Source organism: Enhydra lutris, unplaced genomic scaffold (assembly GCF_002288905.1).
Source record: "Enhydra lutris kenyoni isolate GAN:26980312 unplaced genomic scaffold, ASM228890v2 scaffoldscaffold33, whole genome shotgun sequence".
In the NCBI taxonomy this organism is placed as follows: Eukaryota; Metazoa; Chordata; class Mammalia; order Carnivora; family Mustelidae; genus Enhydra; species Enhydra lutris.
Genome location: NW_019154117.1, coordinates 814,288 through 827,743, shown reverse-complemented (window position 1 = coordinate 827,743; position 13,456 = coordinate 814,288). Strand labels below are relative to the sequence as shown.

At 49.4% G+C, this 13,456-nt stretch overlaps 1 protein-coding gene across 4 annotated transcripts in view; it reads right to left on the bottom strand.

Moving 5' to 3' along the window:
- Positions 1-13,456, bottom strand: part of LOC111153554 (AU RNA binding methylglutaconyl-CoA hydratase) — a 294,376-nt gene that overhangs the window by 140,093 nt on the left and 140,827 nt on the right. For 2 of the 4 annotated variants that reach the window (XM_022512639.1, XM_022512641.1), the window contains 4 exons: positions 12,869-13,056; positions 9,319-9,369; positions 8,180-8,227; positions 606-747 (listed from right to left, as the gene is read on the bottom strand). In XM_022512639.1, the coding sequence (XP_022368347.1) occupies positions 606-747; positions 8,180-8,227; positions 9,319-9,369; positions 12,869-13,056 (429 nt within the window). Of the gene's footprint in view, positions 1-605; positions 748-3,495; positions 3,960-8,179; positions 8,228-9,318; positions 9,370-12,868; positions 13,057-13,456 lie in introns of those variants that run through there. The other 2 variants (XM_022512640.1, XM_022512642.1) reach the window with 1 other exon arrangement.

Sequence of the window (13,456 nt, the reverse complement as noted above, 5' to 3'; positions counted from 1 at the left end):
GCCCTCCGGTGTCTGAACCCAGTGGTTGACAGAGCTGTCCGAGCCCCCGCGTGCCAGCTGTGAACGTGCACGGAGAGGGCGGGCAGCCTGTCCCCGGACCCCCTGACACGCACACTTTAGGAGCTCCCACGTCACAAGGAAACCATGGCACCAATCAGGGCAGAGGCACTCTCGTGCTCTCTCTCTCTCTCTCTCTCTCTCTCTCACACACACACACACACACACACACACCAGCTGTCTCCCAGCTGACCAAGACGGCCCAGTCACTGGCCCCAGGGGCGGCTCCCAGCCCCACTGCCCTCCTGCCACCACTCTGCGCCCCAGATGCCGCTCCTGGAGTTGCCAGAGCCTCTCCCCTTGGGCTGCTCCCGAGATGACTCCCGCGCGTGGGACAGCTGGAGATGGTCGGGGCCTCACCTCCGGTGCCATTCCCGACAACCAGCCCGAGCTCTCTCTGTGATCTTGTCCGTGTCCCCGTGAACCCAAACAGGCCACAGAATACAGTGTTTTCTGCACTTTCCAGAGGCGCGGACACCCTGCTGGCTCTGAGCTCACTCTGCTGCCCCCGGGAACAGTCAGCTCACTGAGGACGGCCGCCCCCCTACCTTGCCTCCTGAGGCTTGCGCTGTGTGGACGGACGCCATGAGGGCCGGCCCCAGCCACCCGAGGTACATGTCTGAGGCTGTCCTCGGTGTCCTCCGTTCTCCCCGTCAGGTGCCTTGCTCTCACGCTGCCTTGAGAATTCACCTGAAAAACAGAGGCCACACACCAAGGGCTGGAGGACTGGGAGCCGTCCCTCTACGGGACAGCCGGAAGCCAGAAGGCTCCTGAAGAGAAAGGACTCCATGGTATGGGAGACAGTGGGTTCCTGGCACCTGAGACTCACAGGTGTTTTGAGCAGAGGGTTCCATCCTTAACACCCCAAACACCCCCAGACACAATCAGGAGCCTGTGTCACCTATGCAGGAAAGTGGCTCTCATTTTGCCAAAAGATTACCCAGTAACTGTAAAGTGCTGTAGTTTTCCTTCTGTGACAAAGGTACACTTATTCTTTAAAATAAGAAAGCAATGTCACCGCTGTTTTGAGGAAGCCTCATAGTGCTGAGGGACACAGAAGTTAATATCCAACTCGGCGGGTGGATGAAGACACAGCGGCACGATTAATTATTAGAGAGCGTCTGCCTGCCGGGATTTTTGGACCCCAGATCAGAGTGATTCAGGACCTGTCACCAGAAGGGAGAGCTGTGGTCCAGTGAGGGAAAGGGTCAACGGCCAGAGCAGCCAAGGTCAGGCCTGCACCAAACACAAGCGCCTGCCTGCCGTTGGGCACGTCACCCACGAGGGACACGCCACTGCTCTGGTCCCCTACAGAGCTCTTTTCCAGGTGTGGCCAGGAAGTTGAGCTCAGGGACGAGCCAGGTTCCTGACAGCTAGAAGAGAGGGGGAAGAAAGGACTAAGGAAAACCATCTATTTTTTATTGAACACAATGAGCCAAGTTTTCACGTTTTATTGAACTTGAAATAATCTTTTAAATCACAGAAATGAGTCCAGAAAATCTGAGTCTTCTCTGGGCCCCTATCACAGCCCTTTTCGTCCCAGAGCATCTGTGACGTGGAGGCCTCTTGTTCTTTGAGAGAGAAGTGGCGAGTGAGCAGGCACCCCGTCCTGCAGACCCGAGACGACGGGAAGTGCTTTTCCCGGGAACCGGGGCGGTGCTTGGTTACGCATCCTCCCTCTGGGTCTTCTTAGACGTCCCTGGGAGGCATGGGGGTCACCACTGCGTCGCCGGCTTGCGTCCGCTGGACGTGGCTTCGGTGTAAGGACACGTGAATGCACAGCGTGCTGGAGGGCCAGCGAGCCCAGCTCACCCCCCGCTGCGGCCCCCTCCCCGAGCAGTCCCGGGACCCCGCGCCAGCGTCAGGACCAGGCCCAGCAAGGCTGCTCTGCGGCAGACGAGACCCCAGGAAGGCCACGTCTACAGCAGGGAGTCTACGGCAGTCCACGCTCTCTGAAGCCCCAGGAGGAAGATGTCTCTGCTTCCGGACACACTCCAGTGACTTCCTCAGAACTCTGCAGGGCATCCAGCAGCGCTCCGTCCGCCACAGCCCGGCATCCGTGAGGACAGACAAGTCACCTACGCACGCCGAACAGTCTCTCCCACAGTGAGAAAGGAGCGGCCTTCGAACGTGCTGCAGACAGAAAAAGCGGCCCTGAAATCTTTAAAGGACGATGAGAAAAGGGCCAGCACTGCACCTGCCGGTCACCCCGTGTGGCATGAACGGCACAAGGTGATCAGAAGACGAAGCGTGCGCCTCCCCGAGACGGAAGCAGCAGCGCCCAGCGCTTCACTGAGCCCCTTCCCCAGGGGGCCACTCCGCTGGGTCCCGGCCATGAACCTGCAAGTGAGGGCGACAGCCCCCCCGCATGGGGGCACCAGCAGATGGTGACTCCGTGCTGGCCTCCTTCAAAGTATTTCAAATGGAGACGGAGCGCTCAATGTCCCCCAGGTGAAAAACAAAAGTTTCGGTGATTTTTAAAAGGTCAAAGTCTATGTGCTTCCCAAGGAAGCCGCGGTGCTGTGTGGGAACGTGCGAACAGGCCGTCACCCACATGCTGAATGTCACCTCCCCGCAACAAAGCACAGCCATGCTGCTCAGAGGGCAGCGGGAACGCCCCAGTCCACAGGTGAGGAGGAGCAGGTCCCAGAAAAGCAGGGCTTCCCCAGTACCGCCGGACTCGGCCCTAGACACAGCCTCAGAGGGCAGTCTGCTTGGATAACATACCGTAAAGCTAGCTCGAGCCTCCCGGGAGAGCCGCGAAGGTCTCCCCACGCTGCACTCTGAATCCCACAGCTCTGGCCACGCACGTACACTCTGTTCCCTCCCCAGGCGAGGCCAGCAACACAGACGTGCCCCCGAGCCCCTCCATTTCTAGTCACTTTGCCTGGCCAGGGTTTAGTCAAGGGAGACGGGGCTGCAGGGGGCTGTGTTCACTTCCTTTCCTTCCTGAAACCAGGTGCCAGAGCTGGGGCTAGGAAGCAGAGCAGCTGGGCTTCCCTTCAAATCCCTGACCCAAGCCGCTTCGACAGCCCAACCGGGGCGACACCACCTTCTTGGGGAGTTAGACCAACGGCCAGGCGGCGAGCTGGGCGATCTTAGAACACCAACCCAGGCCTCCTGTTGGCCTCCCGAGGCAGTGGGCCCCGTCTGAGCAGGCTCGTTTCCCATCGTCCACACTGATTCTAAGACTACAGAGGTCACCCGACAGAATCGGCACTGAAAAATGGCTTCTTCTAAAATCCAATGTGCAATGACTTACTTGGTTCAAAGAGAAGAGGGGAAGAGAAAAATTCCCAAGTTTTCTTTTCACCAATTTTATTTTTATTTGGTAATTTTCACTCAGAGAGTCTACCAATTCCTTTTTCAGTCTGAGATGTATGTATGCGTGGATGTACTATATAATCCCTTAGAAACTTTATTTGGTATAACTTCACATTTTTGGTATATAGAAATAATTTTATTTCATATTGCAGCACAGTAGACATACAATCGATATTATTTCCTAGAATGTGCAGTATATAAATTATTCACATTAAAAAATTAAGAACAGAAAGCCTTATATGCAGGAAATATTTAAAAATGTGTACCTATTTTTGACTCTGTTTTTGACAGTATGCACTACTAGCTTTATAAATCTGAATGAACATGACAAGACGCACATATGAACGATGTACACAGATGGGTCCGCTCCAGAAGCTGAACTCACTCTACAGATGCTCACTTTGGTCACTGGGGCTCCAGGTGTGGGGGCATGTGTGGGTCTGAAAGACCCTTCCAGAGCTACGCTCGTTACACTGGCACTGCAAACTTTTCTGTGTCTTCTACTCTCCTTTGTAGCGCGGGGACCTTTTCTCTTTAAAAGCAAGAAGACCTTCAAGCCTGTCTTTTGTTGGAATAGTCTAGAGAAACAAAACATTGTGTTACCTACACCAAAAAGAAGAAACTACGAAAGTCTAACAAGCTTTATTTAAGTAAAAGAAAAGGAACTAGAAGGCGATTGAAAATTCTGAAATCTACCCATCATTTGAACAATTCTAATTATGTGACCAAATTTACATTCTAATTCCAAACACACTTTCCCCCCCAATTTCAAATGTACTTTAAAAAACCAACATACTTTATTTTTAGGTTAAACCTAATTTTAGGTTTACAAACTACTGAACAAACTTCAGAGTTGCCCCCGGGGTTGCCCCCTTACTGACATCTTGCGTCAATGCAGCACATTTGTTACAACTGATGAACCAGGGTCCACACGTTCTCGTTAAGCAAAGCCTGTATGTTGTATACATCATGGGTTTTGACAAAGGCACTATGTCACGTATCCACCCCTACAGCAGCCCACGGAACAGCTTCCCCGCCCTAAGCATTCTTTATGTTCGATCTACTCATCCCTGCCCCGTGCTGCCTTTCCAGAAGGTCAGACAGTTGGAATCCTATAGTACCTACAATTTTTAGACCGAAACCCGTATCTTAACAGTAGGAATATGAGGTTCTTCCATGTCTTTTGTCACTGAATAATACCCACTGCACGAATGTGCCTTAGTTTACCCATTCACCTACACATCTCAGCTGCTTCGAAGTTTGGCAGTTATGAACTGAGCTGCTAAAACGCCATGTGCAGACTTTTGTGCGGACATAAGTTTTCAACACAGCTGCGTGAACACCTAGAGCTACAACGGCTGAATCACATGCTAACATCATGCTTAGCTTTGTAAGAAATGGGCAGTTCGGATCTTGTTTGTACTTGCATTTCTGAACACCGTGTGATGTGGAGCATCTGCTTCGGGGCTCACTCACCGTCAGTGTATCTCCTTTGGTGGGGTGTCTGTTGAGCCCTTCCACCCACTTTTTAACAGGCTGTTTTCTTCTTGTTGAGTTTTACAAGCCCCGTATCTGTTTTAGATCCAAGTCCTTTACATATGTGTACTGCAAAGACCCTTCCCTTCCTGGGGCTTCTCTTTTCATCCTCTGCACAATGTCATCCACAGAGTGGAAGTTGTTAATTTCAATGAAGTGAAACACCAGTTTTTTCTTTCATAGATTATCCTTTTGGTGTTAATTTTAAAGAAGTCACTGCCAAACCCAAGGATGCCTACATTTTCTATGTGATATTTAAGAAGTTTCATAGTTTTCATTTTACATTAGGTCTATGGCCCAATCTGAGTTAGTTTTTGTGAGGGGTGTAATGTCAGTGTCTAAATTCATTTTTTTTGGTCACTGAAGGCCCAGATGCTTCAGTACTACTTGTTTTGAAGACTATCTTTTCTCCACCGAACTGGCTTTGGTCCTTTGTCAAAAGTCATTTCATTTTCTATGAGTCTACTCCTATGACTTTCATATGAATTTACTGCTGGGTTCCCTATTCTGTCCCACTGACCCAACTGTCTGCTCTTTTGTCAACGCCACACGGTCTTGATTACTGTAGCTTTACCGTAAGTCCTGGACTTGGGCAGTGTCAGTCCCCCAACTCTGCTCTTCTAAATTACTGGACTGCCTAATCTAAGTCTTCAGACTTTCCAGTCAATACAGATCAAGTAACACGGCTGAGGGTTTTACTGGGATTGTACTGACTGACTCTCTAAGTAAAACTGAGAAGAAATGACTTCTTAGTAATACTGAGTCTTCCTATCCATGAACAAGGTTTATCTGTCCACTTACTTACATCTCGATCTCTTTCACCAGTTTTGTAGTTTTCCTCCTATAGATCTTGTACTTTTTTTTTTAAATTTATACTTAAGCATTTGTTATTTTTTATACTAATGAAGATCATGTTACACTTTTAATTTCAAATCCCAGTTCTTCATTGCTGGCATACAGGGAAGCAACTGACTTTTGTTTATTAACCCTGTATCATGCAACCTTGCTCTACTACTTCTTAGTGGTTTTTCTGTTGTTGATTCTTTGAGATTTTCTACATGGACAATCACATCTTCTATGAAGTTTTATTTCTTCCTTCCCAATCCGTGTATCTCTTATCTTTTTTTCTTGTCTTATTACATTAGCAAAGATTTCTAGTAGATGTTGACAAGGAGAAGTGAGGAGGATGTCCTTGCCCTGTCCTTGGCCATTAAGTTTGATGCTGGCTCCAAGTTCTTTTATAGAGGTTCTTATCGGGTAAGGAATCTTCCATTATAGTTTGCTGAGTTTTTATTATGAATGGGTGTTGGATTTTGTCAAATGCTTTTTCTAGATCCACTGATAACGATCACCCGACCTTCCTGTTTAACCTGTTGGTGTGATGGTTTATAATGCTTTCTGACTGTCAAACCTGGCTTGCCTATCTACCAAAAATCCATTTGGTTCTTTTTATACATTGTATCCATATGTTTTATACAAATCAGACAATCTGAAATTGTTTTTAAACATCTTTTTATACATTGTTGGATTTGACTTGCTAATATTTTGCTGATAACTTTTACATCTACATTTATAACAGATAATGGCCTGTGGTTTTCCTTTCTTATAATGTTGGGTTTTGGTATCAGGATAATACCGACCCAGAATGAGTTAGGAAGGGTTCCTTCTGCTTCTATTCTCTGGAAAAAATCACTTAAAATTGATATGACTTCGCCCTTAAATGTTTGGTAGAATTCACCAGAGAAACCATCTGGGCCAGGAGCTTCCTATTTTAGCAGTTTATTAATTACTATTTAATTCCTTTAACAAACATAGGGTTATTCAGATTATCTATTTGTCCTTGTATGAGTTTTGGTATGTTGTGTCTTCCAAGGAATTGGTCCATTTCATCTAAGTTATCAAATCTGTAGGCAGAGTTGTTCAAAGTATCCCTTTATCATTCTCTCAGTGTCCATGGGATCATTAGAGATGGCCTTTCCTGCATTTCTGATACTGGTGATTATCTTCTCTTTTCCATGGTTAGTCTGCCTCAACGTCTGTCAACTTCACAGGTCTTTACAGAGAGCCAGTTTTTTCTTGTTGTGGTTTTTTCTTTTAGTTTTTCTATTTCTGATTTCATTGGTTTTTGTTCTAAAGCTTATTTTTCCTTTTCTTCTGCTGACTTTGAGTTCTCTTTGCTCTCCTTTTTCTACTTTCCTGAAGTGGAAACTTATTACTGATCCTAGATCTTCCTTCTCTCATACATGCATTCAACGCTAAAATGCTGTTCTAAGTAGTGCTTTCAGTAACTTCTCCTTTGACACATGTGTTATTTAAAAGTAAGCTGTTCAACCCAGAGTATAAAGATTGATCCCCCCATTACCAGGTGGGATTTCCCAGCTATCTTTCTCTTATGATTTCTAGTTTAATTCCACTGTGGTCTGACAAAATGCTTATGATTCCTGTTCCTTCACATTTAGTAAGGTGAGATTTATGGCCAAACATACTTGTAAATTTTTCTTTGGACTCTAAGGCTGTCCATTTGTAAGAAGTGTGTAATTTGCTTTATTCATGGCATGTGCTCATCAATGAAAGGTTGCAATGTATACACGCAGACCAGGTGCAGGGGAACATTCTAGCTGTTCCTCCTAATTCATGACACCGTCATGCTTAAGTGGGAGCTCAAGTGAGTTTCCAATTCTCACAAAAGGTAGAACAAAATTCTTTTGCTACTTTGGATGCCCTAAATGAAGTTACATCTTTTAGAAAACAAGGAAGGAAAGAAAAAAAGGAGATTTATTTCTCTGTACAAAGTCCTACTAATTTGTGTACAAAACAAAACTGTATACGCTGAATCAGGGAACGTTCAGTGGGCAGGAGGGAAGGCTCAGAACCAATGAGTCTCATATACTGATGTTCTCCAGCAGGCCCACATTCACACCACTGCCCTCCTCCCACCCATCTACACTGGAGTGAAAGTTCATATCGACACCCATATAATATAACAGGAGACTGATAGACAGCGACAGCACACATGGTACTAACTTGATAGAGTTTTCTAAATTAGCTAGACAAGAGACATTAGTGTATGGAAGAGAATCAGTGATTAAGGGATAGTAATAGTCAAAGAGCACAGACACCTACTTTCAACTCATTTGCATGATTTTAGAAGAGGTATGGGTGTGTAGTCTTGCTCTGAGACATATCATTCATTTGACTTACACAGAAGGTTGACATGATTTTTAAGAGGTAGCCTTGCTGAATCTGTAGTTGCGTCACATACCTGAGCATAACAAGCTTCTTCGATGGCTAATCCTGTGACTAAATCAACCTGAGGATGAAAACATAATACATTTCAGCAGGAATTACTTTTCAAAACATGGAGCACTCGATAGAAGTTCAAACTCCTAACACTGCTCTGAGAGCACAGAAGCCTTTGATGACACACAGCAAACCAGCCATGCGAGCAGCAGAGCCGTCTGAGCTGACCGCCTGCGCTCCAGTTCTGCCTCCCCCACGTGGGAGCTGCGTGACCTTGGCTGAGCTGGTTACGCTCTCGGTGCCTCAGAGAGGCACATCCGAACAAGAGGCTAACTGTACTGTCTGCCACGCGGGGCGATCTAGCCTTGATAAAGCACGGATACACGGCCTGCCATGCAGAACGGGCCATAGGCCATTTGCTGTCAGTGTTGTTACAATTACGCGAGAATTTTTAAAACCATTCTACTTTGTATATCTTTAAAACTGTGTTTATTGCTAACAAATTCAACCGCTTTTTATTGCTAGGAGACCCAGGAAGATATGGCGGCCTCTGAGTCTATAAGAAAGAGTATCTTTCTTCAAAATTCTGATATTTAACCAAAACCCCACCGGGGTAATGAAAGCCCAATGTATACGGATGCCTGCGTCGCTCCCCTGGCCTGAGGCCTGCGCTCCTGAGACATCGCCTCCCGGGGTAACCCCAGGACACCCCATACACCTGCCTCATCAGTGCAGCTCCCTGCACAAAGCGCTTGGAGGACGTAAAGGCGGAGAGAGCTCGCTTCGGCTCTGAGCCTGGAAGTGCTCCTTAGGGTGTTTTTTATAATGAACTGGTGTTGAGAATACACAGAGTGACCTTTTCTTTTGGTGTTCTAGGAACCACCAGCCAATAAATCTCTTAGCTGAAGGCAGAGACAGCGAGCGTATCATAAGCTGCGGGACATCAGTGCAATTCCCGAGTTCTGTGACTAAGAGACCGAGTCAGGAAGAGCTTGAGCAGGATGAAATCAATAATAGAGCTAAAAACAAAAAAAATAACCTAGCTTGCAGTAATAGTAGCATTGAAACAGCTGGATGTGGGAACATAAAATACAATAAGTTAAATTGAATTAAATGCCCACTACTTCCTCCGACAACAAACTTGAGTATCAAGGCACTCACCTCCATCCCTTGATTAATTGCTAATTTTGCCACTCGCATTGCAACGGGTCCCTAAAATTCAATTAAAGAAATAAGATATTAATTACTATTTATGCAAATCATGTTGTATATCCCAGTAAAATTCAGAAACTCCCATTGAAAAATCCCTCCCGGCCGCGCAAGGTCTGAACAGCACTTGGAGCAGCTCCGACGTTGGCGATGCCGCCCACTTGCAGGTCAGCAGGGGCTGTGCCCGGGGGGGGGCTGACCGCGCTACAGCAGGTTCCCTAGAAGGGAAGCAGGCAAAGAAAAGGAGGCGTTGTGCTTGACATGATACCGCACCCACGAATGGCCCGACAGGAGCCCAGGCTGGCGATGAGGCGGACACTCCTGTTGGCACCTGTCCTACACGCTGGCCCTGCCCTTGTCCTCTGCGGGCCCTTGTCCTCTGCGGGCCCCTGTCCTCTGCGGGCCCCTGTCCTGTGCAGACACCGGTGCTCCGTGGACCCCTTTCCTCCACAGGCCGCTGTCATCTGTGGACCCCTGTCCTCCGCGGGCACCTGTCCTCCGTGGGCCCCTGTCCTGTGCAGACACCTGTCCTCCGCGGGCACCTGTGGTCTGTGGACCCCTTTCCTCCGCAGGCCCCTGTTGTCCATGGGCTTTTGGCACTAAGCACAGTGATGAAGTATGGGTAAGGCTGTGCCCTCCAGCCAGTGCCCCCACACCACACAAAAGCTTACAGCCCTGATGCATCCTTCGCAATGTGTGAGGGTCACAGAAGGGAGAACTGGGTGTCCTCTGGGAGAAGGAGAACATGACTTCTGTCATCTTTGAAAACGAGAGTGCCCCAGACGGAATTTAGCTGTCTGATCACATTTTAAATCCCTAAGAACAGTACCCGAGTCAGGAGCTAGGCCGCAGGGGCATCTCTGCAAGCGTCTTATAGATTAAAGGGCAGAGCAGGCTCAAAGCGAGGGGAGCGGCGGAGGGTCCGACGGACCAGTGACAAGCGCCCGACAGCACGGAGCGTCAGTGTTCCCGAGCAGGGGCTCCATCATCAACTTTAACCCAGCTAAGTTCTCTCCCTAATCCGGACACTTAATAAATATCTTTTTCAGAGACCACAGGTCTTTGAGGCTCACACAAGTATCTTTGTTAGAGCCCCTGGAATGCTGTCTGTGTGTGTGGGGCTCACACGAGAACCGTGTCTTTGAGAGCATCAAGTCTTTGTCTGTTTTTCTGAAGAGTGCGCTCCTCTAGCGACAGCCTTCGCTGTGCCCTTGTATCCCCCAGATGACCCACACAGGATGCTCGTCCCGCTCCCGCGCATGCACGCGCCCCCAGCCCCTCGAGAAAAGGCAGCAGGTCTGGGGCCCGCTCCTGAGGACGCCTGGGTTGTACCGGGCAGCGAGGCTTACAAAACTAGAAAAATAGGAAATCGGAAATGCTGGCAGGTGCGATGCTTATTTAACGCGCCTCTTTCAAAACACAACACCAACAGCTCTTCTTCTGGACCAACATTTTTTTCTCGAACAAGACAATGGAACGAACATCTAATACAGAAATCAGATGGAAATATTAATTTTACAGAGGCTTTCTAGTATCTGGAAGAGTAATCATTCAGTGACAAAAACTAGAAATAGAGAGCACGGCCTCTCGAATTTTGTTCCGTAACTCCGGCATATTGTACGGTCACACATCTCCCGAACCACTCAGTGTCTCCCTTGCCCTGGAGAGAAAGCTTAGGGGTTAACGTTCTCAGAGGCAGGTCCTCCAGACGAAAGGGATGGGCCATAGGGACCCCTGACTTGGCCCGTGGTGGAAGTGCTGCTGGCCGTCCGGCGGCAGGCAGGAAGGCGTGGGCACGGAGGGCACGGGAGAAAGAGTGACAAGGACCGGCAGTGCCCAGGGACGCAGCTCACAGCAGGGAGCGGAGCACTGCCATCCGAAGACCAGGAGAGGCCGTGGTGCTCTGAACGGGAAGGACGTCACAACTTTTCTCAAACACACCCCTGTTTCGATGCAGACCTGCACTGGTCCTAGAGCTGGAAGCCAGAGGAAGCCACGAAGCCAGTCCTTAGTCAGACTCCTCCTCCTCCTGACACCTGTACCTCAAGCGCTCTTTAGGCAGACGTGACTCTAACCGTTTGAGGGAAATATTAATACCAAAGCTTCAGTGAGAGCCTATTTTTCCTTAAAACACTAAAAATCTCTTCTGCTTGGTCTCTCCATCAGCTCCGAGTGCAGGGCTCTGGTTACTTACAGGGGGACAAATCCCATGAGAGCGGAGTCCTGGGAGAGCGCCGGTGGGTGACAAGGACCTCGGCACCGCACCGAGCAGTGTGCTCCAGGAACCGACCGCACCGGGAGGCCCTGCCCGTCAGCAATCGCAGACAGGCAAGTCCCGGCAGACCAGCCCTGTCCGGCCGGAAGCTCTAACAGCACCTCCTAAGAAGGGATGCAGAGCTCTGAACAAATGTGGAGAGCGTGTGCGTTTTCCTAGAGAGAGTGTCACGAGATTCCCAGAAGGCTCTGGGGCCCCAGAACAGGTTACGAGTCCTGTTTGCGCCAAATGGTGGGAGTGGGAGAGGGAGCGGGAGAGGAGCCGCTCTGATTCCAGGCCTGGCCGGGGAGTGATAAAACCTGAAACCCCACTAGGGATAAAGGCAAATTGCTAATTACTTGCACAGCGAAAGTCCTCTGATCTGTGATTTCACAAGAAAGGAGCATCTGGAAAATACACTGAAAAGGGAGAACCAAGAAACTGCTGGAACAGGCCCCGTGATGCACCCCCGTGAGCTCTACCATAACGTCACGCTGCTCCTGGGAACGGTCGTCTGCGAGGAGATGTGGCGTGTCCCAGACTCCAGAGCTTCAGTGTGGGGAGACCACTGCGCACAAAGGGGCTAAAACAGTGCCTACGTCACCATAAAAACGAACACAAGGAGGGATGTCTGGGGGGGCTCAGTCGGTGAAGCGTCTGGTCATGATCTCAGGGTCCTGGGATCGAGCCCCGTGTCAGGCTCCCTGCTCAGCGGAGGATCTGCTTCTCACTTTCTCTCTCTCTCTCCCTCCTCCTGTAATGACGGAGGCGGACACACAAGGGCCGCTGGGCAGGCAGGTCACCGCAAACCCAGCTGTGCAGCCCACACTGCCTAACCAGCTCTGGTCTCCCCAGATGTGCGTCTCAGTGGGTTTCAGCTTGAGGGTGACTCAGGGTGACAGCCCATCCATAGCTGTTTCTCTCCACGTGCACAGCTCAGGTCAGAAGGGTCAGATGGTGAATGACGTCAGTACCTAGGAAGCTCTGTCCCATGTGCCGATGTGCACGTCCTATATTACTGAGCCCGGCCACAGCGGGGGCCCCAGATCACCCTCCATTCTCCAGTTTCAATGCTGAAGGCTCTTCATGTTGATCAAGTTTACTGTTCCTGGTGTTAGGGCTACCAAGTACTTCTCTGCTTAGAACACAGGACATGCACATCCCCGGCATGTGAGATGACTGTTTTGTCCATTTGCTATAAAGGTCTTTAAACCGGGGGGGGGGGGGGGGGAATGAAATTAGCAATACCTGAGGTAAAAACTCTCGTGCTAGGTCCAGAGCCTTGCGGTAGGCGGCGTCCCCCTCTGGGTTCTGTTCCAGCACGTGGCTGATCAGGCCCACGGCTTTGGCTTCTTGGCCATCGAGCACACGCGCAGAGAAGATGAGCTCCTTGGCCAGGGACACTCCGATAGCACGCGGCAGGCGCTGCGTCCCCCCTGCAGGGAGAACGGGGGGAATGTAAGCAGTGATTTCAGAGTGTTCAGTCTTAACATCTCAGCGTCTCACTCCTCGGTTTATAAGATAAACCAGGGCCACAAGTTTGTACGTCAAACCACTTCAAAGCAGAATCCAATTAGTTTATCAAATTAATCCCACCCAAAAAGAACGTGAGCATCTTCCGTAACTGTTAAGTAATTCTGGCACTACTTAGTCCTTGAGACACGGCTGCTGTGCTCCCGAATCGCACCCACAACCATAACCACGTCAGGGTCCCGCCCCCCACTCCACGACGACCAGTGGGGGTCAAACAGCTCCGTCCCTCGGCCCATTCACTGGCGGAGTGACAGGTCCTCGGCTCAGACTGAACCTGTCAGAGCCCGAGATCTTCAACTCCCC